Genomic DNA, 25,989 nt, shown 5'->3' with positions numbered 1-25,989 from the left:
CACACACACACACACACGTTGATCAAATTGGGCAAGAGGCATAAAAAAAATGCTGTCCAAAAGATATATAGCAGGGCCAAGTGCCTGTCCAATCTTGATCTGCCCATGCACCACAAAAGCTGGGAGTTCTCACATCCCATCCACCGCCTTTAGAATAGATACATGTAGCACAAATGCTCAGTAACACATCTTAGAATGTTACTCTTGAGTGCTTCCTGCCTACAAAATCCCTGTCCTAAAAGGCCTGGTTGGATGTCAAGGTACCATCTGAACCAAAGAGATGGACTGATTTATGTCTACTTTGTAAAGCCAGGACACAGCCTAGTCCTGCTGGCCCATTTCCCTGAGCTCATCTCATCAGAAGTAGCATCCTGCTTTTTTTTTTTTTTTTTTTATAGAGGCATGCTTTATTTATTTGTTTGCTGGTTTGTTTGTTTGTTTTTGTTTATACATGCACTGGGTACAGTCAGAAGTGCGTGAGGGCGAGAGAATTCACCAGAGCCAGAGCGGGGAGCAGAGCAGGCAGAAGGACCGAAGTACACTGCTGAGGGGAGCAGCGGGCGGCAGGAGAGGTCTGCACGCCATGTGGGACCCTCCTCCGGTGGCCGGGGAGCAGCCGGGGATCGAACCGGCGCCGCAGAGGCCGCGGGCAGCTTCGCAACCCAGCGCTCAACCGCTGCGCCACCGGGGAGGCCCCAGCATCCTGCTTCTTAATGACTTATTTACCTAGTACTAAAATGTCTTCACAAAAGGACAATTATCAGTAATACTTAAACTTGCTTCCTAGAAAGATATACTGATTGTTAGGTTTTGACAACCAGTTGTAAATTGCAATTATTTTAAGTTATTCCCTTCCTGTCTCCCAAGGTGAGAGGACCAAACCCAGAACTTCAAAGAAAACTAAGGAATAGCAAAAGTGGTCTTTAGTTAGGTGGTAAGACAAAAGCTTCTTGAGTTCTCATTGAGATTTGAATGGGGAGCAAGCTGTGCAAGTCTCTTGAGGAGAGCGCTCAGTAGAGAAAATGCAAAACCCCTAATAGTCCAGGGAGCCAGGTAGAAACTGGTAAAGGGCCTTGGTATTTGAGGGCTTGAACATGCAGCTTTTGATTTTGTTCTGAATGTGAAATGGCTGCATTAGAAACATGATGCAATTTACATCTTACTGACTATATGGAGAATAGATTGTATGTAGAAATTGTGGTATGAAGTTGTATGAGTAAGTGGGTGGGTTCAAAAATCATCGTGGATTGGAGTAATAAACAGATAGTGAAAGCTCACAGAGGCAAAATACATTTTGAAGGCAGAGCTTGCGGTCTTAAGGATTAATTTATATAGAGAAAAAAGTAATTCCTGAGTCTCAGCTTAATGGGGAAACAATGGTGTCAGTTACTGAAAATGGGAAGACTGGAATACAGGCTAATTGGACTGTAAATTGGAATTTCTCCTTTTTAGAGAGCTTGCTATGTTAAGGCAATTATCTAAACTATTATTGGAAGTTCAGGGAAGAAAGGACCGGAGGGAATTTAGAAAAAATTACTTAAAAGTCTGGGTTTTCTCAAAACTAAGGGCCTGGATGAGATCTAGCAGGCAGACTGCACTCTACAGCACCCCCAAAATTTGGAAGTCTGGGAAGAAGAGGTATGGCAAATTAGAACAGGACCTAAAGAACTCTATCCCAACTCTAAGCCAGAGTTTTCATTGCAATAATGCAATTAAGATGATCATAGTGAGACAACAGAGAAAAAATGGCTATAAAATTTTTAGCTGGACTCTGGTTTCCTTACTCAATTGCATTAATTATGCACTCTGAAGGTTTCTGAAGTTCTGAAATAATTGCACAATATAGTCAAAACATATTTATTACTTTTAAGTGTCATTTTGTACACTCCAGTACAAATACAAGAATATAGCCATATTTACAGGTATTGAAAAGAAATCTGTATATTCAAACCCCACATCTAAATACAGTAGCTTTAGTTCTGAACTACAATAGTTTGCAGTGGAATTACTTTGCACCCTGTGCCCTGCCCCCTCCCCGTGGAAATCCCTAGAAGCTAAGGTTGTGTTTTAACAGAACAATAGATTGCTTTTGAAATGGGTTAACATGGGTTAACAATTCACTCTGCAATATTGTAAGCCCTCCTTTCCAAGATCTTACAAGTTTGAAACAAAATTTAGAAGATAAACCATTTGACTATTAAAAGCACATTTTTAAAACGGGTTGAGCATGGAGTTATAGCCCAAGTTTCAAAATTCAGTCAAACTGGTTTAAACAGAAAGCAAAGGGGAAAAAAAACGGTAGGCAAGCTGGTTCTTTAGGGTAGACTTTCTAACAGACCCATCTTCACAAAATACATTTTATTACAGTATCCTGGTTTTAAGGTTTGAATATAAGACTTAAAGTCTCTTTTAAAACAAATACAAAAAATAAAGCCCCTGAGGTTTCCTAGGGACAATTTGTATTCATTTTTTAATTATCTGAACCAAGGTGCCCACCAAAATGAGATACATGTCATGGCAATCGGCCAACTAGGTAAGAGAACTGTTTTGGATATTATATCATGCCTCTTTAAATAAATATCCCTGGCTACCTAAAAGTTTAGTAGCTGGACACCGTATCTGTATTAAAGTGCACTACAGAATAAGTGAATCAAATATTGTAAAAATATTTTCCACAAAAATTTTAATTTTCTGTTTAAAAATTCAAGAAATTTCAAATTAGGCATCTTCTCTATATATGTGGACGATTATTTAAGTATGTAAACATTTTTTTAAAGTAAAGGAGTAAGGTGACATAGAGCAATAAACTATTAGCAAATCAAATCCAAGTTTACCTTAAATCACAAGTCAAGTTGCCATCTGATTAGGAAACATTTGCCTACTACATAACAAATCGCTCACTTCTTTCCAGGAAACATACAGGACCACAGCAGTAAGGGTTCTCACTTAACACAGCTTGTCAGAATTTCATTTACATGCACTAATCAACTCCAGCAAATGTTTGTTAACAATTTCACATAGGAACATTTCATGATGCTATAATTAATGACGTCTTTTCTTACATTTTAAAAGTATTTTCAAGTTACAATTAAAAAAATCAATTTCCAGTAGATTTTAATACCTTTTAATTACACTGGAACATTGTTGTATTTTAGAAAATATTGCCCATACTATTGCTTACAGTTTGTGTTTAAAAATTTATTGAAAAGTCTGTGTGTTATCTTTTATATTTTAAATGATTAAAGCATAAGAGCAACTTCAAAATTTTAGTATCCCAGAGTGTAATAATATCAACGTCTAACATCACAAAATAAGCCCTTGGTGCTGGCAGTTCTGAAAAGCAAATGAATACATCTGCCTCAACAGAAAACAAGTCTCTAAATTGAGTAAGATTTTGAAATTAAAAGATTTTAATGCATAAAGAAACCCTTGTGATTTGATATAATACTGGCAGTGTCATGTTTTTTGGCCATGAGACCAATATTTTAGCAATGAAAAAAAAAAGCCAAGGTAATTTTATAGTAGCAATAGTTTCTTTTTTTATTTTAATATACTTTAGGAAACAATATACAAAGCTGAGCTTTCCCACCATTCCAGATAACAGCAGGAAGCTCCAATTACACAAATTTAGCGTTTTGTGATGGCTAAGAACAGCAGTCAGCACCAGACTTGAACAGTTAGCTACAACACAAACATCCTTCAAAATGAAATGTCATAATAGCAAGACAGGTAAACCAGGATTTAACAAATGACAACCACTTGGGAAATGACTTAATCATTCTTGTTGAATTTCATATTTCATTAAATATCTTATAAACAATTTCCTGTTACTATGCTTTAAACAAAACCTCCCTTAAGGAATTACTTCAATTAAGTGTAAATATTCAACAAGAATAGTTCTGATAAAGAATCCCCAGGTAGTTAAAATTCTAATAATATGCACTGACCGAAGGAAAGGAAAAATAACAATTTTTGTTTGTTTTAACATGTTTATTCCAACAGGTACAATTCACATCTGACTAGCCTCGTTTCCTTTCTTCCCACCCACAACCATTTTCATTGGGCCATTTCCATATATTTGAGCAATCAATGTACTTTCAGCACACATGCCCAGCAGTACTTTTAAGTCCATTCTTACAGGGTGCAAATGGATTTCAATAATTTATACAAACAAGTGGGTTATGCTCAATCACTGCAATTTTCAGCTACTGTACACAGGAATGAAAAGGTTATAGAAAAGTGCCATAGCAACAGTGCCTTAAGAAAGGAGAAAAAGAGGAGCCTTAAAAAATGGATAAAATCAGATCAAGGATTTCAGAGGGAAATGGAACACATGGGATATGGAAAACATTTTTCTGCAAAACAAATGGAGAAGCACTGCTCTTGATCAGGTGCAAGTGTGGAAACAGTTGTTTCATGATATTTTGTACACTGCCCATATGGTTCAAAATCGTATCCTTAGACACAGATCGCCTGGCGCTTGCACTGAATTTTTGAAAATGCAAGATTTCTGAATGATAAATTAACCCCCCCAAATTTTTTTTAAAAAAGCTAATTTTGCAGACAGGTTTACATGTAAAAGGCTAGGTATTTAGCCACCTCAGCATTGATTAGTTTTGGATGTCTAAGCTCTGTTACACATGGCTTCCCATGGCTTCACTCTACAAAACATATTTACAACGTGAAGAATACATCTACAAGAAATCTACATTTCAAGGGTTTTACAAATCAATCTTGTATCTTTCCCCTGAATTGACTCTTACAGATCCCGTCCCCTCGTCATTTCCTTTGCCCAGCTTAACGGTCCAAAGTCTACTTTAAATGCAGCTCAAAAATGTTAAGATTGGGCAACAGATTTACAGTTCCTGTACTCAAAACCATGTGCAATTATTCACATCTTCACACCATGAAGGAGTTCTGATTTTTTAGCTTTTCGAGTTCCTTAATTTGTTGTCTCAAAAACAGTATCCTGAAAAATAAAAGAAGGGATCAGAACTGGTATGTTCAAATAAATGTCACAGAAAAACCAATACTTGACTAGTTAAGACTAGGTTACTAGTAACATAATTACTAGTTAAAACTAAATTAATTAAAAATGAATTAGTCTATAGTTAAGACAAAATAACCACTGAATATGATACATATTGAAGTACTAAGGTAACAAAAGTTAGAATGTTTAACAATTTCTCAATAATTTGAATATAAAAAACGATTTAAAATGTTCACTGCCTTTGAAAAAGGCAGTGGATGGCAGTAGATATTAAACATGAAATAAACCATATTACAAGTTTTCTGGGCCAGAGTTAACTAGGTGCAAGAGGAACAATTTTCGATATAAATATTGGTTTACATCGTGCCAAATCAAAGTCCCATGGACATGTATTATTTAAACTGAAAGCAAAATCAGTACTCTTCTGACCCCTTCTCTCCCATGAATGACAATACTTATCACCTGTACCAGTGACTCCTGCATAATCATGCACTGGGCTTAATATCTCACGATTTATACTTGCAGTAAGCTGCACTAAGAATAGTGCAATTTCCTAAAAGTCAAATCATCTGTCAGGAAAGCCAAAAAGTAAGTTTTATGTCTGCTAGAATTACTGCCAGACGAAAAAATCCCAGGCAATATTCTAAAGTATCTCCGCAGAGTTTAGTAACTGAAAGGTTAGATGAAAACTCAACTTTTCCAAGTTTACTATAAACCCCAACTTAGTATTCACTAAATATTTATGGTTTCCTAACAAGATTAACAATATCCCTGACCAAGTAATTTATACAGAAAGTCATTGAAAGTTTGTCCTCAACTCTGCAATAGGTTTTTTAAGACATCTATACAATTAATTGGGATACAGAGATCCCATTTGAGTGGAATAGAGGACTACAAATGAGACATTAAGAGCTTAGGTGAAAACAATTAAGAAAACAAGATACATGATTAAACTTGCTGAATAACTGAATTCTCACTGTAATTTCCAAGGGAATCTACTGGTGATACAGACAAATTAAGCAGTAATCTGAAATTTCAAGTTAAAGAAGTACCCTAGTAATAAAGAGAGTGCTACCATCAAGAAGGGACCTTTAAAATTAGCAGTCAACATTTCACTTTTTAAAAATAATTTATTACCATAACCATATAAAGTTATAACCTAAGGGGTAAAAGTCTAATGAATCATTTATCATAGGTTAAGAGAAAAAATTTAGGATATCAGTACCATGTCACCATGTAATTAAATTATGAAAACAGCCACAGTATTATGGACTGTATCAAAGTTAACTTTAAATTTCAGAAATTAAAATTTATGTTCCTTAAGTTCATTAGGATATTTAATACTAAAAAACAAAAATTTCAGGGAAAAATTTACCTTTGCTCTCGCAAAGTTGCTTGAATTTCACATACTCGGACTAAAGATCTTAAATTTTTTAATTCAGTACAAATTTCTGACATGTGAACACTTCCCATGTTATGGGCTTCTTCTCGCAATCTTGAAGCCTATAATTAAAGAAGTGAAAAGCACATTAAACCTATCATGTTCACATACAAAAAATTAAACATTAAACTTCTGAGGACTTTATCAAGATTACAGAATAATTCTTTTTCCTTTAATTCACAAAAATGGAGCCTCCCCTGTGGCACAGCGGTTGAGCACTGGGTTGTGAAGCTGCCCGCAGCCTCTGCAGTGCCGGTTCGATCCCCGACTGCTCCCTGGCTGCTCCCCGGCCACCGGAGGAGGGTCCCACATGGCGCGCAGACCTCTCCTGCCGCCCGCTGCTCCCCTCAGCAGTGTGCTTCGGTCCTTCTGCCTGCTCTGCTCCCTGCTCTGGCTCTGGTGAATTCTCTCACCCTCCCGCGCTTCTGACTGTACCCAGTGCTTTTATTTATAAACAAACCAAACAAACAAACAAACAAACAAATAAATAAATCTTAAAAAAAAAAAAATCACAAAAATGCTGGTGAACCTTAGGAGGAATTGTTTCTAATAGTAGAAGGTATTTATTTCAAGATTTGCCTCCAGGTCGATTAAGAAAACAGTTATCTCCAATTTCCAGATAGTAGAACACTAGAAGGACTCATGATTTGCAGTTAAATAAAATAAGCTGAGTTAGCCAAAGCCCAAGTTCAGGTATACAGTGGCATAAGGTTTCACTGCATTCCTGTATGATGAGATACACGACACATTTCAGTGAACATAAACTTAACGTTTCAGATGGTCATTTATCTGATAAATGGGAGATGTTAATGGCAGTAATCTAATTGTTCTAAGGTTCCTCATCCCAAAGCAAAAGTATTTTCTAACTTCTAATTTCTCTTCTAGTGGGAACGTCATGAGATTAACAGTACTAACAGATTCTGAAGCTATCAGAGTGGCTGAATAAGTAGAAAAAACACACTGGCTATGAGTCACATCATTGCATTAAACACACCCTGAAATTATCTATTTGGTTTTAAGGCCTCTTTGGTAAAATGGGAAAGCATCATCTATACTGGTTAGCAATTTTAAGAGGAGAAAATAAACATTAAGCACTGAGAACATAGCTATGTGTGAAAAATGGTAGGTAATATTAAAACCACAGGTACAATTCACAGTAAGTATAAACCAAATATTTAAAAAAAAGACTATAATCTAATTAGATATTAGTTATTGTAAAAGTGGTCCAGATGAGATTTTCTACTAGGTAAAACATCTGCCTGTGACTCCTGCCACACACCTGTTTCTCCGCATGATCTGCAGGCCATCCTTGAACATGTTTTATGAGATTTTCATTGAAGTGTGCTGCTAGCGTAGGTGTTAATGAACATGTTGGTCGGGCAGATGAATTCTGTGGTACAACTGTTGCATTTGATACATTACTACTAGAAGTATGATTTGGACCAGGTGATGGACTTCTCTGGCTGCTGGAAAAGAAAACAAAATTGAATGTGTAGTATTTTCCAAAGTAGTTTCTTAAGCAGCCTAGAAATTATCAATACCTTCCCTTAAAGACATCCAAATGCCCAAAGAAAATGCTATTTTTAACATCAAACGAACAGAATTTAAAATCCAAAGATTATAATGTATTTCTTAAAACACCTGTGGGGGTAAAAAGAATTCTTTTAGCACTATTTAAAATAACACTGGCCTCCAAACTTGACAAACCTGATTACACAAATAAACAAAAGAAATGGTCAGTTTTTAAGTTGCAGATAAAAGACACACTTGGATACTGTAACTTAACTACATTTAGATAAAGAGAGGGAAAAAATTATCTCTCTCCAACATATGAACAAAGTGTTAAATCAAAGGGTAAATAATGTGTGAAGGAAGCAAAATACTGATCGGCATGAATGAGTCTAGTGGCAAAATAAGACCAAAAAAGGAACAGTCTGAGAGTGCTGATCTCAGATGTACGGTTTGGGTAGGTTTCAGCTGGTTTTCTACCTGCTTTAGCAGATTTGGCTCTGAATATTTGTTTAGTTATTACCAAAAGCTAAATCTCCCAAAGGATGAAAAGTTGTCATCACTGAGAATACTTATATAAATAAAATACTTTAGACTCTAAAAACAATTAAAAAAAAAAAAAGAATTTCCTAAGAAAATTCTGTGCAGTGACAACACTGCTGGAGTAAGTAGACAGCTTCCCAAGGTGATTATTTTGAAGGGAACGATTCTCATTTGGATGTATAAGTCCTGGAATGTTTGTTTAGAAAACAAAAGGAACAACAGTTGAACTATTTTCCCATCTCACAACATGAAATAAAAATTAGGAAAATCAATCAATCAATCAATCACTTTTGCTACAAAAGTGACAACAAAATACATCTCAACCTATTGATGAGCAATCTATCAGGGTCTGAACTGAAGTTATTAGAAAAGCCTGAAACATGTCAGTGGTTAGTTTAAGATGAGATTTTTGACATTCAAATCTAAAACTGCTATGAGGTTAAAAATAATGTGATTTGGGAGCCACCCTGGTGGTGCAGGGATTATTAAGGCTCAGCTCTATCAAGCTGTTGTGACTCACTGAGATCCATCCCCCACCAGGGAGCTGACCCACATGACCCCATGGACCTCTCCTCTCTTGCTCACTGCTCCCTCAGCAGTGTATTTCAACAGATCCACCTGTTGTTTCTTGTTCTGTCTCTGGTGAATCCTTTCATGCCCCCTCCCTCCCAAACTCTGGCCCACACCCCAATTCTTATATGCATAAATAAAAAAAAAGTCTTTTAAAAAATATAATTTTCCATAAATAAAGTATGAAAAAAATCACACACCCTCTACATAGATCACATACCAGGACATGCGACCAAGACACATCACATTCCACTATGTAAAGAGCCACTTTCTTCAAAATAATCCAGGTTTTACCTCTAGAGACAATGAACTACTTGTTGTAAGAACTGCATATATAATTTATATAACCATAAAAATAATCAACTTACTTTGAACGTTGAAGACTTCGAGGAGAGACAGGTTCGTGACCTTGTTGCTTGTCAGCAGTTACAGGCTGCTGTGTGGATGACTGTGAAACTGGTCCTTGCTTAACTACTGGAGTACTAACCTGAAATGTCAAAATCTGGTGAGATTAAGATTTCCATCTCATAGGCACACAGCAGCAAATCTAGATAAAGGCCAAAGTTCTACCAATGAAACTTTCCCATGAGTCCTATTTTTTAGTGATTTTTAAGATAACAAGAGTTAGTTCTAATTCTGTTACAGAAAATTAGTATTAGTAATAGACATGTTTGACTATGTAAATTATTTTTAGGTCCCCAAATCCACACTCCCCTTAAACACTGAAAGACTGTATCTTAAACCTAAAGAGTAAAGAGATGAGTCAAATGAGTTGTCAAACGTTGTACAGTTAGAAGAGAATCAAGGTTTGAAAGTTAGATTTAAACATGGCCCAAGCCCAAAAAATCACTTTCTTGGCACACCAGCCTAAGTGATTGGTTCTCTTGATTTTCAGCCCAATTTCTTTCCAATACACTATAATGCCTCTTCTGATTTACTCTTACCACATTGTACAAATACAGCTGTTTAATTTTCAACCACATATGGACAGAATATACAGCCTGGTCTAATAAGAGATGAGCTCTGACCCATACAAAATTAAGCTTAAGTGGTCTTTAAAGAGATGTTAATGTTACCCTATAGAGATAGACCAAGAGGTCCATGATGCCAGTGAGGATACATATACTGTTTATATTCAAGTGTCACACAGAGAAAACAAGCAGTTCTAAATATAAGCCCTAAATTAAGGCACAAAGGCAGCAAGCTACCTGTGATTAAGTCACATCCTCCAGCAGCAGTTTTTTAGGGATGTGCATGAAGGAGTTGGGAGATGACTAATACTCTCTCAAACACATGTGGACTGCACTGCTACTGCTGAATACTAGGCGCCAACCAGTTCTTTCATAAAGAATATTTTCACAAGGTCTCCATAAGACCAACTAGTTTTAAAATGTAAAAAAAACCCTGATAACCATCTCTTAAGGCATCGGAAACGCTAATTCTGTAACTATAAAACCAACATTACCACTTATTTCACTTTTAGTTATCATTTTTGGTATCCTCAAAAGTTTTAAGAGTAAGGTCTCTTGCTGAAAATCACGTATTAATTCTTATCCCATCAAAACATAGGCAAACTAATGAACTGAATAACAAACTCTAACAAACTGTTACTTAGAATTCAAACAAAAAAATCAACCTAGATTGTAACCATAAAATATGTATAAATAGTCAAAGTAGGGAAGGGTAAGCAAAAAAGAACTAAAAGCTGCCTACCATTGATTTCAAGCCATGCTTCAATGCCTTTTTAAACTTCACCTTATGGTTTTATTAAAGAATTCTTGGAAGAAAAGCTTGACACAGTCATTGTTTCACAATAACTTGCAAAGCAGTCCCTTCTACATTTACCATTAAGAATTTAAAAAGAAAAAATGCAGAATTTGTATGTACTGACTTCCCCAATCTGTTTTTTGCTGGTGGTATGCTACAAAACAATGATGATTAAAACTGGGGCTTATTAATGAATTTGTGGCTAAAATTCAAGCGATACGATACAAAATTTGAGCTCAACAGTGTTGAGGTCCTGTTCATATTCCAGTAAGAATAGACCATCAATTTTGTAGCTGCCCTGAGGAGTCATTCATGTAAGATTCTGCGCAAACATAAATAGTCGAGTTTAGTAAAATGGGTTCTGGGTTTAAAAAACAAAACAAAACAAAACAAAAAACCTAGACTTCAAATTCTGACTCCAAAACAAAAGCTAGATTTAACCAAAGATTTGATTTTCTTAACTATTAAATGAGGCAAATAATTGATTTCCAGGATATGAAAGTTAAATGTAATGCATATATAAACTCTTAGCACAGAAACTGATTTGTGAAGTAGAAATATGGGGAAAAGTCACTGGAAAACATTCTCTCATGTTTTAGAGTCTGAAAACTCCACACATTATGATAATTAGTGCTCTTTTTTATTCAGCTATCCATGTTATAAATCCCAAAGCCAGTAAAAAGAACAGAATTAAATGCATAAAAGTAGCACAGATGCAATGCTCTTCTCCATCTCACAATTACCTGAGAGATTCTAACCTGCATCTATCCTCACATACCTATCATTCACTCCATACTACTATCTCATTGCTCAAAGAGGGTTTTTTTCTACAATACAGATTCTAAAACATATTCAACTTGCTTTTCCTAAATGTTTTCTAAAAGTGGCTTCTTTTCGAAATTTCCCTCAAAGGTGACATACCTTTGGCTGTGATGAAACAGGAGGAGTACTAATCAAAGGTTTGATAGGGACTGTGTTAGTTTGAGGTGTGCTTATTCTTGGAGACACATATGATCTTGGGGATGATGCATCAGACGTTAAAGACATTGGAGACTGATTAGATGGTTGAGCTGTAGAAAAGTGAAGGAATTAATTTCAAATAAACCCAAAATCTTTTAAATATATGTGGGAGAGACTGGGGCATTTCTCCACATGCTCCATGTACTCCCCTACCAGAAACATTTATCTGAATAAGTCTGAGATAAGAACCTGAGATAGTCACTGGGGCACACTGACTAAATGTGCTGTGTGTTAGAGATAAGCATATCCAGTGAGGCAATCTCTATGTAAACCTGAACCTATTCTCATATGGAAGGCACCCTTGTTTTCTTGTTATTCTAATTTTAGGCCTGGTTATTCCCTCCAGTCTCCTGCCTCCTCAGGCTAACCAGAGGCTTTTAAAAGTCTTTTTACTTTTACACTTTCACATTTCACACTAGTATATCTCTATCAGCTTTAATTGGCCTAGTCTAACAATGACCCCTCATTTCCCATTTGCTCTTAATGTGTTTCTTTCCACTGGATGCCTTCAGGGAGAAGAGAGATAATCAATTCAAGGCAGGATTTGAGCATCTCCATATCCTCAGGTAAACTCCTATCTGACATCAACCTAAACCAAACAAATTATATTCAATGCCTCACAATGACTGAGGGTATGTCAGACTTTACTTTCACAGCTCTTGAGTAAAACATCTCATTAACTACTAAAATTCTGAATTAAATATGTACCCTATTACGGACTAGACAGTAACACTGAAAATGTCAGAGCAGGCATACATCTAAAAGGAAGTGGTAAATAAAAATATTATTGTATATATTTAAAAAAAAAACAGAAATAAATTATAGCTAATCTCGTCAAAAACTTGAAAAAAGATAGTAATTTAAAAAATCAAGATACAATTTTGGCGATATATCCAACAGTATAAATACCTTGTGTGGAAAGCTGAGCAGCTTGAGAAATCAGAGAAGTTATGTTGAAAGCAGATGGTCCAGCAGTAAGAAATTTATGAATTATAGACTGCAATGAGGCTTGTGTCACAGCTGCTGTAAGAACTAAAAACATAGCGTATCTTAAATTCCAATAAAAACTAAGGCATATGTGGCAACTATAACAACTTGAAAACTCCAGAAAAAACCTGGAGTATTTCAAAAGAGGACTATATGTAATGGGCCTACAGATTTGAAATTATCTCAAGCAGAGCAAAATAAATTTAACAGGTATATGACAAAGGAAAACAGAAGTTTCCTTTATACTAAAATTATGGTGTTCAGTTAAAAAAAATACCTCCATTAGACTTTCGAAAAACATTTAAATAGTGTCCATTAGGATTTCCAATTAATCTAGAAACCTATCCATGTATAGGTAAAATGCTCAGTGTATTACCTGGAATTAAATGGATAATGATAGCTCATTCATGTAATTACTTTTTATATAGCTGACAACTCAAATCCTACATAGCAACACAACTCCCCAACAATCTTTTTTAAATGGGTATTTAAAAGTTGGTGAGCACCTCCCTGGTGGCCTAGGAGTTAAGTCTCAGCACTATCACCACAAGGTCCCCAGCCAAGGGGGCTAAACCACATGGCGCAGCAGACCTCTCCTGACTCGCCCGCTGCTCCTCTCGGCAGTGTATTTCAGTCAGTCTGCCTGTTCTGTTCCCCACTCTGTCTCTGGTGAATCCTCTTACCCCTGCACTTCTGGCCTACATCCCAGTTCTTCGCAAAAATAAATACAATCTAAAATAAATAAATAAATAAATAAATAAATAAATAAATAAATAGGCATATCATCTCTTATTATTTTTGGGGTGTTATTCCTTTCTTCAAATTGCTTTAAAAGCCCTACTTTGCCTAGTAAAACATTTACCTAGCACACACAAAAAAGGTATGAGTAGCTTTGAAAATAAAACTAAAATACAGGAAAGGTGAGGACAATAAAAACAGAACACTAATGATCATCTGGCCTCAGAAGCCAAGAACTTTACACTTATACTATTAAAATAGCATTATGTGAAAATACACACAAACAGATGTTCTAAAGAGAAAACTTCATAATGCTCTTAGGACTTAATGTTTCAATCTAAATGGTTTGCAAATTAAAACTGTTAACTTTTATTAAGACTTCTATAAGGTTGGTGCGTAAAAATACTTTAGCAGCATACTGAAAAGCAAAGTTGGAAGTAACAAAGCAATTAACCAAGAAAAATAGCAAAATGTTATCCATCATTTGCATTCTCAAATTTTCGTCAAGCATTGAAAGAACTGAGTGAATTTCTGCTCTTCCAAGTAGTAATAATTCATTCACATACAGACTTTTGGAAATAAGCCAGAAACCAAATACTGCGTGTTTTTATCAATTTTTTTTAAATTATTTTATTTATGCATACATGAGCTGGGGTGAAGGCCGGGGGGGGGGGAGAAGGGGGGGTACAGTGAGAGGATTCAGAGACAAGAGTGCAGAGCAGAACAAGCAGACTGACTGAAATACACTGCTGAGGGGAGCAGCGGGCAGGAGAGGTCTGCTCCGCCATGTGGGTCAGCAGCCTGCTGCAGTGGCTACCGACAGCATCACAGTGCTGAGACCCCTTGTGCCACCAGAGAGGCCCCATGTTTTCACCAATTTTAATAAATACTTTGTTTCTACTTCAAAATACCATATATATATAAAGCAGACAGAACAGCTTATCTCTAGGTACATAGCAAGTCTGGAAATTACACAGGAAATCCAACTATCATTAACTCAATTACAAAACCAAGTCTTAAACTTTGGAGGATGTAACATTCTGATTTTGAAGTTCAAAAGTTCCAAAGCAAAGTTCAATTTGAAATGAAACCAAAAACATGCAAATTAAATTAAAAAAATTGTTAGTATAAAAACTTACCTTCATTTATTTTGGATATATCCACATTAGAATTATTAAGTTGCAGTGTGGCTTGCAAAGCAGGAAGCAACTGTCTAAGAAGATTTGGGTCCTGAAGTAATGGAGGTATTGGTGACTGTGGAACAGGAGAAACAGGGATCGCTGAAGCAGATGTTGGAGGTGCAGATGTGGGATTCAGCCCAGACGCAGAAGACGTGGAAGGAGTTGTGCAATGTGATACAGATTTGTCTCCTGATGTAGATTCTAAATAAAAAGATTATAATAGGGCTGAAAAAATTTTCTTGAGTAGAGGTGACTGAAACCAACATCAGACAAGCAACATCCATATGCCAGGTACTTAACAGAAGTAGTCTCACTGATTTTTTACAAGGTAACAGTTGGAAAGGTGCTCAGTAAATATTTCAGTGACTAGGAAGAGACATTTTTTTTTTAAGATTTATTTATTTATTTGTATGTTTATTTATACAAGCATTGGGTACAGTCAGAAGCGCGGGAGGGTGAGAGAATTCACCAGAGCGGGGAGCAGAGCAGGCAGAAGGACCGAAGTACACTGCTGAGGGGAGCAGCGGGCGGCAGGAGAGGCCTGCGCACCATGTGGGATCCTCCTCTGGTGGCCGGGGAGCAGCCGGGGATCGAACTGGCGCCGCAGAGGCCACGGGCAGCTTCGCAACCCAGCGCTCAACCGCTGCGCCACCGGGGATGCCCGGAAGAGACATTTTTGTATCCCAATTTCATAGGTAAGAAAACCGAACAAGACAAACTATGAAACTTGTTAGAGTTATAAAACCTAGTCTGTTTCTGCAAGTACTTTGCTATAAATTAGAGTGTTATTTCAAACCAGTATGTATACTAACTACACCTTCTAACAAGCTTCCTTTAGGATATAGGGGCAACATAGTTCTCCAATGCTTAACTTGAATGTCTGATAAAGTAAAATGGAAAATGTTTATGAGTACAATTACAACCTACCTCAATATGACAATGGCCTTCATACAAATCAGGATAAAGCCATGGTGAAGAGAATTACGTACTTCCCTTTTAAAATTAAATGTATAAGGCAGGGACTCCCTGGTGGCACAGGGGTTAAAGACTGCTATCAAGGTGCGCAGACCTCTCCTGCCACCCGCTGCTCCCCTCAGCAGTGTACTTCGCTCCTTCTGCCTGCTCTGCTCCCTGCTCTGGTTCTGGTGAATTCTCTCACCCTCCCGCGCTTCTGACTGTACCCAGTGCATGTACAAACAAACAAACAAATAAATAAATAAAAATACATGCCTCTTTAAAAAAAAAAAAAAAAAAGACTGCTATCAAGCTATCGCAGGGAGCGACCCACAGGGCACGTGCAGCAGACCTCTCCTGTCTCACCTGCTGCTCCCCTCAGCAGTGTATTTCAGTCAGTCTGCCTGTTCTACACTCCACTCTGTCTCTGGTGAATCTTCTCAACCCCCACACCTCTGGCCTGTACCCCAGTTCTTGTGTGCATAAATAAATCTTTAATAAATAAATAAATAAATAAATAAATGTACCAGGCAGTGGGCTATCCCTATTTGTGTCATTAATAGCAAAACTACCACCATCACCAAAAAAACACACAGACTGACAAAAGACACCCATAAAACCCTACCATCTTTTTTTAGAGAGGAAAATTGTGTAAAATATACACGAAAAATTATTAGAAAGTCGTCATTACAAATATAAACCCAATAAAACTTCCATCATAAAATCTCCATAGCAGGGCCTCCCCTGGTGGCACAGCGGTTGAGCACTGGGCTGCGAAGCTGCCCGCAGCCTCTGCAGCGCCAGTTGGATCCCTGGCCACCGACGAGTGTCCCACATGGTGCAACAGACCTCTCCTGCCACAGCCACTGCTCCCCTCAGCAGTGTCCTTCGGTCCTTCTGCCTGTTCTGTTCCCCGCTCTGATTCTGGTGAATTCTCTCACCCTCCCACGCTTCTGACTGTACCCAGTGCTTGTATACATAAATAAATAAAATCTTAAAAAAAAAAAAAAAATCTCAATAGCATTTTTGGTGGCACATGTCCAGCTGATTTTTAACTTACTTGAAAGAGGCATGAACCTGTATTAAGCACAAAATTCTTAGGGTAAAAAAAGAAAACACAACTTAAATTGTGTTTTGAAACTTAAAATTTAAACCAAAACCAATTAAAGGTAGATTAAACATGTATGTCTACCTTTAGAAGCAGCAGAGGAAAACAGCAAGATGTTTTTGACATCAGAATGCAGAAATTTGTAAAAAATAAACAAATAAATAAATAAATCACATCCAAAGTATCAATAGAAAGAAAGTATCAATAACCAAAGAAAGTATCAATAACCAAAGCACAAAGTATTTTAAGAAACTTCTATTAAGCAAAAAAGAAACTACACAGTAGAAAAATGAACAACAAAAGATGTGAAATGATTAATCATGATTGTATGGAATGAAACAAGTTCTGTATTTTTACTTCCTGTGTGAACTTTAAGCACTTATATCCCTGAAATAATCTTTACTCTTTTTATGTTGCTTTTACTGTGAGGTAAAAGCTTCTCCTGTGTGAGGTATTTTCAAATTTGTTTTGGTGCTACTAAATCTATCCACAGATTTGAAAAATTAACAGACTTGAAAATTCTCCAGATGTTGTCCTTCAGTGGAAGGAAAACACCTCAAAATAGGAAAATGATATATATTATCATAAATAAAATTAGAAAAAACTAAGCATCTGTAACTTCTAACTATAAGTGGTTTTTTTTTAACTCTCAGGATAATTTCCTTTTGTGACATGATTATAGAGTAACAACCAGCTGATACTACTTAAGAAACCCTTGAGTTCAGTGCCCTCTCTAAAAAAGGTCAGAATCGATTAAAAGGCTTGATTTTGGATATTAGTTCTCAACAGAATGCTTACCATCCTCCAGTACTTGGAAGATGACCAAGTGTATGCAGAACTTGTGGCTAATTCTGGCATCCTTGCCAGTTATGAAAAAATAAGATTAGAGAATTGCCGAAGTTCCTTTTCAATTTGAAAAACAGAAAACAAAATTTCCAGGTAGCATAGTGTTTTTAAACCATTTTCAAGTCATTTCATTCATCAACACTTCCAAAATATGTAACATGTCAAAATTTTTTCTCCTATACAAACTAAACATTTGACGTAATTTTACCTGGAGGAACAATTCTTTCCCCATTATACCCCTTTGGCCCTTTCTCCCTCCCCCCTCCTTAACCTCAGAGCCTTTATTTTTTTTGGTAAAAAGCATTTTGCTTTATCTAATTACCACTATATAAACATCCCTCTCATATTTGTCTTTATCATTCTGATTTGCTTTGCTACATGTAATTCCCTTGAACACCTTCCATTTTGTTGTAACTTGGCAACATTCTTTCTTTCCTTGTGGCAGAATACTACTTTGTTGTGTGAATAAAGCACATATTCTTAATCCAATCCTCTTATCAGTGGGGATGTCCTAGCTATTATAATAATAATGCTGTAAAGTCAGCTACATGCCTAATTGACAATAACTCATTGAGTTTATTAATTAATATAAAAAGCTATCCTGAAAGGTGTTCCACCATGGAACACCATTTTATTTAAAAAAAAAAAAAAAAAAAAAAGAGTGGATGCCCACCTCTGGGTTTAGAGTACCCTAATACAGTTCTATCAATATTACCCAACATTTTCTAGAGTATGACTTGGTTTTCTTCTTCCTATCAGAATATGAACTCCCTCAGGAGAGAAACTCTGTGGTATTTATACCTTGGTGCCAATAAAGGACTTGGCATCAAGACAGTATCAACATGTATTTGTTGAGTGATGTCTCCACAAAATATAGGCCCAGATAAATGCACATGTGCTCTCATCCTCAGCCTCTAGATACAATCTCCATAATTAACAAAGCAGATAATGAACACCGTGCTTTATATTATTTTCATAAAGCAGAGTAACACTATATAGTCTTAGAGACAAATGTATTTCATCCGCAATTATTTTAAGTAACTTCATAAAATACAACTGTGTATTACACCAAAGACAACAAAACTACTATTTAGAACAAGTAAACAATTACTGAGGGTGTTTTTACAGATATTTTAATTAACATTTTTATTTATCTGAAATCTTTTAATCCGGAATGTTTATCTGTGAGGATGTGAAGCTAATTTAACATGTCTATACAAATTTGTCAAATAAAAAATGTGGATCTTTGAAAATAGCTGATGGCAAGAAATTAATTTTTAGAGAATAAATGTTGTTTTGAGTTACAAAGGCATTTCAACAGGTCTGCTTTTCAAGATTATCAGCCTCAATGAAGGGCAATGAGTGCTCTGATATTAGGTGTGGTGTGGTGGCATACACAGAAGGAGGGGAAAACCCATTACCTCCAAATCATACAGTGTTGTAAATCAGTGTTACATTAATTAAAAAGAATTAAAAAAAAAAAGATTAGTAGCTTCTTGTCTCATTCCTTAAATGCCAACTTTCCCAAGTTCAAGAGGCTTTTCAAAATCAGTCTCTGGCAACTGAGTGGTTATTTACTTTTGGCTCTAGCATTTTGATTTTTTATAATAAGGATATTGAGGAATCCCTTCCTACACTATTTTAAACTTAAGGAACTAGGTGACTTTTCCATATGATACTTCTATAATTTCTATTCCTCTTCCACTCTAAGTAATCACAATAAGTACATAACCCTTTGGTTTTAATTGAAATTATATATGTGTGTTTTGATAAAATCTTTTTCTCTCCCTTTATGCTTGCTTATTCATTTGTATTTCCAAATTTTACCAGCAGGGGGAGTAACCTACCAAAGACTAGACTTCACATAGAAATGTTACTAATTTAACTTTCTAAGGTTTAAAGTACTATCACTTCTCTTTTCTAATTATAGCTACCCTGTCAAAACATGCAAGGAAACATAAACCAAAGTCAGAACTTATTTCTAAGCTACATTTTTCTGATATGCCAAATAACTCCTTTCTGATCTACAATAAATATAAGATACTGCGCTTTGTAGAAGTAGTTGTATAATTTGCTATGATGATCCTGTGACAACACTAAGCAGTCCATGTGAGCAAAGCTCAACTTACCACTGCAACAAGGGCTAACTGCTTGTTCTATTTTGTAGTTGGGATATTATAAGGGAGAGAGAGTACAACATGGAGAAATATAAAGTATACACTGTAGCAGAAAAAAATAATGTACCTAGGTGACAACACCTGGTATAGAATCTGTAACTTTTCATGAATATTTAAAATTATGTTAACTGTCCAGAACTTTTTCTATGCATTTACAAACATACATACACAAATACGGTGTTACTACAAAGATATATTTTTGCAAATTGCTTTTTTTAATCAAGAAAATATTTATTAGTATAAATAGAATATTTTAAGACTTTCAACAGATTTTACTAAAGCAACCTCTACAATAATAGCACTAATTCACATCCACCAACTGTTTCCCCATATTCAACTTTTACAATGTCACTAAAATCTCATTTCAATCTTAATTTCTAATATGTAATGATAATCTTTCTCTTCAGTTTTAGACTGATAAAAAATTAACCATTTATAAGCATACAATTTATTGGGATTAAGTACATTCACTGTTACACGACTACCACTGTCACCATCTCCAGCAGTCTTATACCTTTCCAAACTGAAACTTTACACCCAATTAAATAGCAGTTCTCCATCCCTCCATTCCCTAATAACCACTATTCTTTTCTGTCTCTCGGAATCTGCCCATTCTAGCTACCCCTTGTAAGTAGAATCAGACAATTATTTGTCATTTTGTGTCTGGCTTATTTCACTTAGCAATAAGGTTTTCAAGATTGATTCATGTTGCAGATTTATCAGAAGTTCATTTCTTTTTAAGGATAAGTAGCACTGCATGAAGATATGTATCATGTTCTGTTTATCCTTCATCTGTTGATGGGACACTTGGATTGTTTCCACCTTTTGGCCATTATGATAATGCTGCTATGAACAGCGTGTCTGATTCTCTGGCTTTCTGTTCTTTTGGTTATTTATCTAGACTGGTAGGTTCTATGGTTCATTTTGTTTAAGTTTTTTAGGGAACTGCTTAAGTATGCTACACAGGAGCTGAATGATTTTACACTTCTCCCAGCAATGTTAAAAGGGCTCCAATTTCTCTATATCCACCTGTTATTTTCCATTGCTGTTGTTTCTATAATAGAAATCCCAGGGGATGTTAAGCTGGTATTTCATTTTGGGTTTGATTTGCTTTCCATGAGGACTAATAATGCTGAACATCTCTTCATGTGCTAATTCACTGTTAGAAAATCTTCAGAAAAATGTCTGTTCAAGTCCTTTGTGCTTTTCTGTCCTGGACTGTTGCATTTTGTTGAGCTAGAACTTCTATATATTTTGGATGCTAATTCCTTATCAGATATGATTTACAAATACTTCCTCCCATTCTGTGGGTTGTCTTTTCACTGTCTTAAGTATCCGCAGATGCACAAGTTTTTCATTGATGAATTCCAATTTATCTATTTTTTATTTTGTTGCCTCTGCTTTTAGTCTTACATTCAAGAAATCACTACCAAATCCAGTGTTATGAAAACTTTCCTATTTTCTTTGAGTCTTGTAATTACAGCTTTTAAAATATGTCTTTGATCTATTTTGAGTTAATGTTTTTAACTGCAATAAGACAAAGCTGGTGATTTTAAATTCCCTTCTCTAACTGCATGTTCATATCCCTTGCTCATTTTTTCTAAGGACTGTCTTTCATATTGCTTTATATGATTTGGTATTTGTCTGTCAACCTTTATTTATTGTACCTCTCTCACAGAAATTTTAAATGTCTTATGTAGTCAAATTAATCAACTTTCTAAAAGGTACATGTGCTTTGAATTTTGGTAAAAAAAGGCCTTTCCCACCCTTCAAATTATAAATTCAAATATTTTCCTAATATTCCTTCATCTAGTTATTTCCCCAACTCACAGTTCAAAATACCATCTTTATTAAGTGGACTGAAATTTAGTTTTAAACTTTTTTGAATCTTCTAAAAAAAAAAATCATCTAAGACTACCGAACCAGCAAGAGTACTATGTGCATATTAGACATGCTAATCTTCTGAGAGCCGCTTGAAGTCACTGAATAGGAAGGTGTGCTCTTTGTGGCTACTTTTAGTTTTAAAACTGACTTAGGGGCCTCCCTGGTGGTGCAAGGGGTTAAAGCACCACACTATGAAGCAATCCGCAGCCTCAGCAGCATGAGTTCGATCCCCAGCCAGCCAGGGAGCAACCCACATGGCGAAGCAGACATCTCGTCTCGTCCGCTGAAATACAGCAGTGTATTTCAGTCGGTCTGCCTGTTCTCTTCCCACTTTGTATCTGTTGAATCCTCTCACCCCCCACATCTCTGGCCTGCACCCCACCTCTTGTATGCATAAATAAATAAATCTTAAAAAAAAAACCCTGACTTTAGGCTATCAAATCATAAGTCTAAATTACTAAGAAATCTGTTGATTAAAGGCTAAAAACTCTGATTGGCAAAAGCAAAAAAACAAGGACCCACATCTATTTTGTCATTTTACAAATCTGAAAGGGATGGCAGAGTTATTAGTCAGTTAGAATGGTCACTGAGGCGGCCAAGTAAGAAAACCAATTTAGATTTTTAGCACAGTAAGAGTTTCACTCTGTAACTTTGTTATATAGTTGTCCAATTGGCAAGTATTCTTGCCAATAGATACTCAAATATTATCCTAAAGGGGCACTTGATCCTCTTGCTTTGCCCGAACACCAGAAATGTTCTCTACAAAACCCAGGAGAGTTTCACCTTTTCTCCACACTGTACCTCAAGCAAACACAGAACTCTTTGAGTTCATCTTAGGTTCCTTTTCTCAAAAGACACATTGGTATTAAACAGATTAAATCTATTGCTGGTATCCTTTAATTAGATGTACAACACATATAACATTCTTCTTTTTCTCCAAATACATTTTTAAAACCATGACAAGTATAGGTACTTCCCCAACCATCAAGACATTCATTACCATTTTTTCAGTTATTTACCCATCCACAACAAATACTTACTGACAGCCTATTATCTGCCAAGCATTAGGGATAGAGCAGTGGTTACAAAAGACAAAGATCCTGAGCTTTTCTATCTGTATCTGTAATACAACAGCATACTGTTGATGACATCCTTAGATATAGCTCAATCACACTACGAACCCTAAGCATCAACCTCTTAATATAATTTGTTAAGGAAAATTCAAACAAGGAAATCAGTATGTTGATGGGAAGAGTCAATAGAAGTTCAATTTAAATAACATAAATGTCTCCGAAGAGAAAAATGTCATTCAAATTAAAGAACACAGAGTTAGACTAACTATAAAACAATCTGAAAAGATTCAAACTATTAAGCAATTCCACAGTAACTATGTTTCTTTCAGTTAAAAATTACTACAAATAAAATTTTTACATAAGACTTGTCATTAGCAAACATTGTTTAAATTTGATCACCAATGACTTGTTAGGAATTTTGAGATAGTAAAATCGAAATTAATAATCACACATGGCTTTACAGATAGAACAAAGATTTTGAAAAAGCTGCCTTTCCAATTATGAGGGACAATATCTTGCCTTAAAATGTTGTTTTAAGGAATAAACTAATATAGAATAAAACTTAGTACAAAACTCTGAACAAAACTTGGTACAGTTAATTTTTAATTCTGTTAAGTTTGTCAAGAATACTTCTTGAAGCATAAACCAGATTTGGAGAGTTGCCTTACTATTAAAGAATACTGAGTTTAACACTAAAGGGACAGAGAAAAAAACCTGAAAGAACATAAAGTGCTCTAGGAATTTTAAGTTTGCAACAAATGCGTTACAGGGAATGCAAGAGTGCAACGTTGGCGATCAAGTCAGTAAGACAAATTGCAACCAGAATGTTAAAATTCCTACTATAATCTTACTAAACTGATGTAATCTAACATGTATGATCTTTTATCCTTTGGATAATGGAAAACCATTAGAGGTTTTACTTAAGCAAGGAAGCGACACAATATGATCTAAATTTTATGAAGACAGTATTAAGTGAATCGACTAGGTAGATAAAAGCAGAGCAATAATCAGAATTTATTTCACAGGAGATGATCCAAGTTTCAATAACGGCAGTGACAATAAGAAGAAAAATAATATACACAAATAACATAGAGGAGAATGCAAGATTTGTAAAAGGGTGATTAAGGGTAGGTGTGTAAGATCACTAAGAACAAGGAAAAGTTGGGGGGATGGTGTTGTCAATTACTGAGAAATAAATTGCAGGAAAAGAACTGGGACATACTGCTTTCTGAGGAAATATAGCCAAGTACTAAGTGCTTATAGAAATTTTTTTTTTAAAGATTTATTCTATTTTATTTATACAAGCACTGGGCACAGTCAGAAGCACGGGAGGGCGAGAGGACCCACCAGAGCCAGAGTGGGGAGCAGAAAAGGCAGACTGATGAAACACACTGCTGAGGGGAGCAGTGGGCGGCAGGAGAGGTCTGCGCGCCATGTGGGACCCTCGCCTGGTGGCCGGGGATCGAACCAGCGCTGCAAAGGCTGCGGGCAGCCATGCAACCCAGCACTCAACCGCTGCACCACTGGGGCGGCGCAGTGCTTATAGAAATTAAGTAGACGTGTGAGTTAGAAATAAAGATCTGGGCATCAACTGTGCAGACAAAGTAATCACAAAGGAAAAAAAAAAGGATAAAGAATAAAATAAGAAAAAAAGACTAAAACATTAGTATAAAGCATTACTAGTTTAAAGGCTAAACAAAAATGATATTTAAGGGGCAAGAAAAGAACTAGGATACTGGAGATTAGTGGCATCCCGGAAGCCAAAAAAGGAAAAAATTTCAAAAAGGAAGAACTAAGAAGTGTTAAATGAATGAAAGATAAAAGAAGATAAAGACTTTTTAAAGAGCCATAGGATTTTTAACTGATAGCATTTTCAAATAAAGTTGTCTATGATGAACTGAAAATCCTTTAGAGAGTACATCTTTTAGAAAGTACTATGGTATTAACAAGTACTGCATTAATTCAGATTTCACCTCTTGAAAATTTTCTTCGTACATTTACCTCTGCATCAGGCAAATGATTTCTACATAAAACATCTAGGAATTTGACAATCCTTAGAACAACTTGTTTAATGTATTATGTACTACATGATAAAAGTATGTGGCTTTTGGGCCTCCCCGGTGGCGCAGCAGTTGAGCGCTGGGTTGCAAAGCTGCCCGCAGCCCCTGCAGTGCTGGTTCGATCCCTGGCTGCTCCCCGGCCACTGGAGGAGGGTTCCACATGGCGCGCAGACCTCTCCTGCCGCCCGCTGCTCCCCTCAGCAGTGTACTTCGGGCCTTCTGCCTGCTCTGCTCCCCGCTCTGGTGAATTCTCTCACCCTCCCGCGCTTCTGATTGTACCCAGTGCTTGTATGTATAAATAAATAAATAAATCTTTAAAAAAAAAAAAAAAAAAGTACTGGCTTAGCAAGATGTAAAATGCTACAAAGGAAATTCAAATAACATGAGAAAAAACTAGAAGCAAAAGAATAATAAGAGAAAAAACTAGAAGCAAAAGAAATCCAATTATATGAACCCTTTGTCAACAAATTAAATCAATGTGAAATAATGAATGACAATAGAACAAAAGTTTAAAAGGTTCATCAGGCCCTTGTAGCATCTCCTAAACCCACAGGGCATTTATAAATTCCTGAACACTTAAAGCTGAAGATTAACAAGTCAGTCTACCCATGACAATTTGTTTACTTATTACTTTTTAATTTTAGTTTCTTATGAAGTATATATTTGGGACTGAGTAGTCTATGGTAAAATGTTTATTTCATCCCTCTGCCTACATCGTGTCATCTCCCAATTATTTGTTTTAATTTTTTTCTAACCCTCTTGAACAGGTAACATAGTTGTCAACACTGAGTTGATTAAATACAATTTGGGTTGCAAAGTTTAATTTCTACTCCTCAGACTTAAGTTCTAATTCAAGACTTTGAAATTGCTTATCTTGTGGCCCACAAGTCAGTTTTCTAATTGACAAGTTAACACCAAAAGTTGGGAGCAAAAGTCATAGGTCTACCTGGTGGCCTAGAGGTTACCTCTCAGAGCTATCACCCCCACAGAGGCGAAGTTAGATCCCAGGCCAGGGAACTAAAAAAAACCACATGGCTCAGCAGACCTCTCCTGTCTCACCCACTGCTCCCCTCAGCCGTGTATTTCAGTAGATCCGCCTGTTCTGCTCCCCACTCTCTGGTGAATCCTCTCACTCCTCACC

General features: G+C 36.2%; 1 protein-coding gene across 3 annotated transcripts in view; it reads right to left on the bottom strand.

Moving 5' to 3' along the window:
• Positions 1-4,899: 4,899 nt before the first annotated feature.
• Positions 4,900-25,989, bottom strand: part of WAC (WW domain containing adaptor with coiled-coil) — a gene marked incomplete at both ends in the record, with an annotated part of 77,792 nt that continues 56,702 nt past the window's right edge. For all 3 annotated transcript variants that reach the window (XM_084253816.1, XM_084253817.1, XM_084253818.1), the window contains 7 exons: positions 4,900-4,969; positions 6,366-6,493; positions 7,711-7,897; positions 9,422-9,540; positions 11,742-11,890; positions 12,750-12,872; positions 14,705-14,947. In XM_084253816.1, the coding sequence (XP_084109942.1) occupies positions 4,900-4,969; positions 6,366-6,493; positions 7,711-7,897; positions 9,422-9,540; positions 11,742-11,890; positions 12,750-12,872; positions 14,705-14,947 (1,019 nt within the window). The remainder of the gene's footprint in view (positions 4,970-6,365; positions 6,494-7,710; positions 7,898-9,421; positions 9,541-11,741; positions 11,891-12,749; positions 12,873-14,704; positions 14,948-25,989) is intronic.

Source organism: Talpa europaea (genome assembly GCF_964194135.1).
Source record: "Talpa europaea genome assembly, chromosome: 14".
NCBI lineage: Eukaryota > Metazoa > Chordata > Mammalia > Eulipotyphla > Talpidae > Talpa > Talpa europaea.
This window is presented reverse-complemented; position numbering and strand designations above follow the sequence as displayed.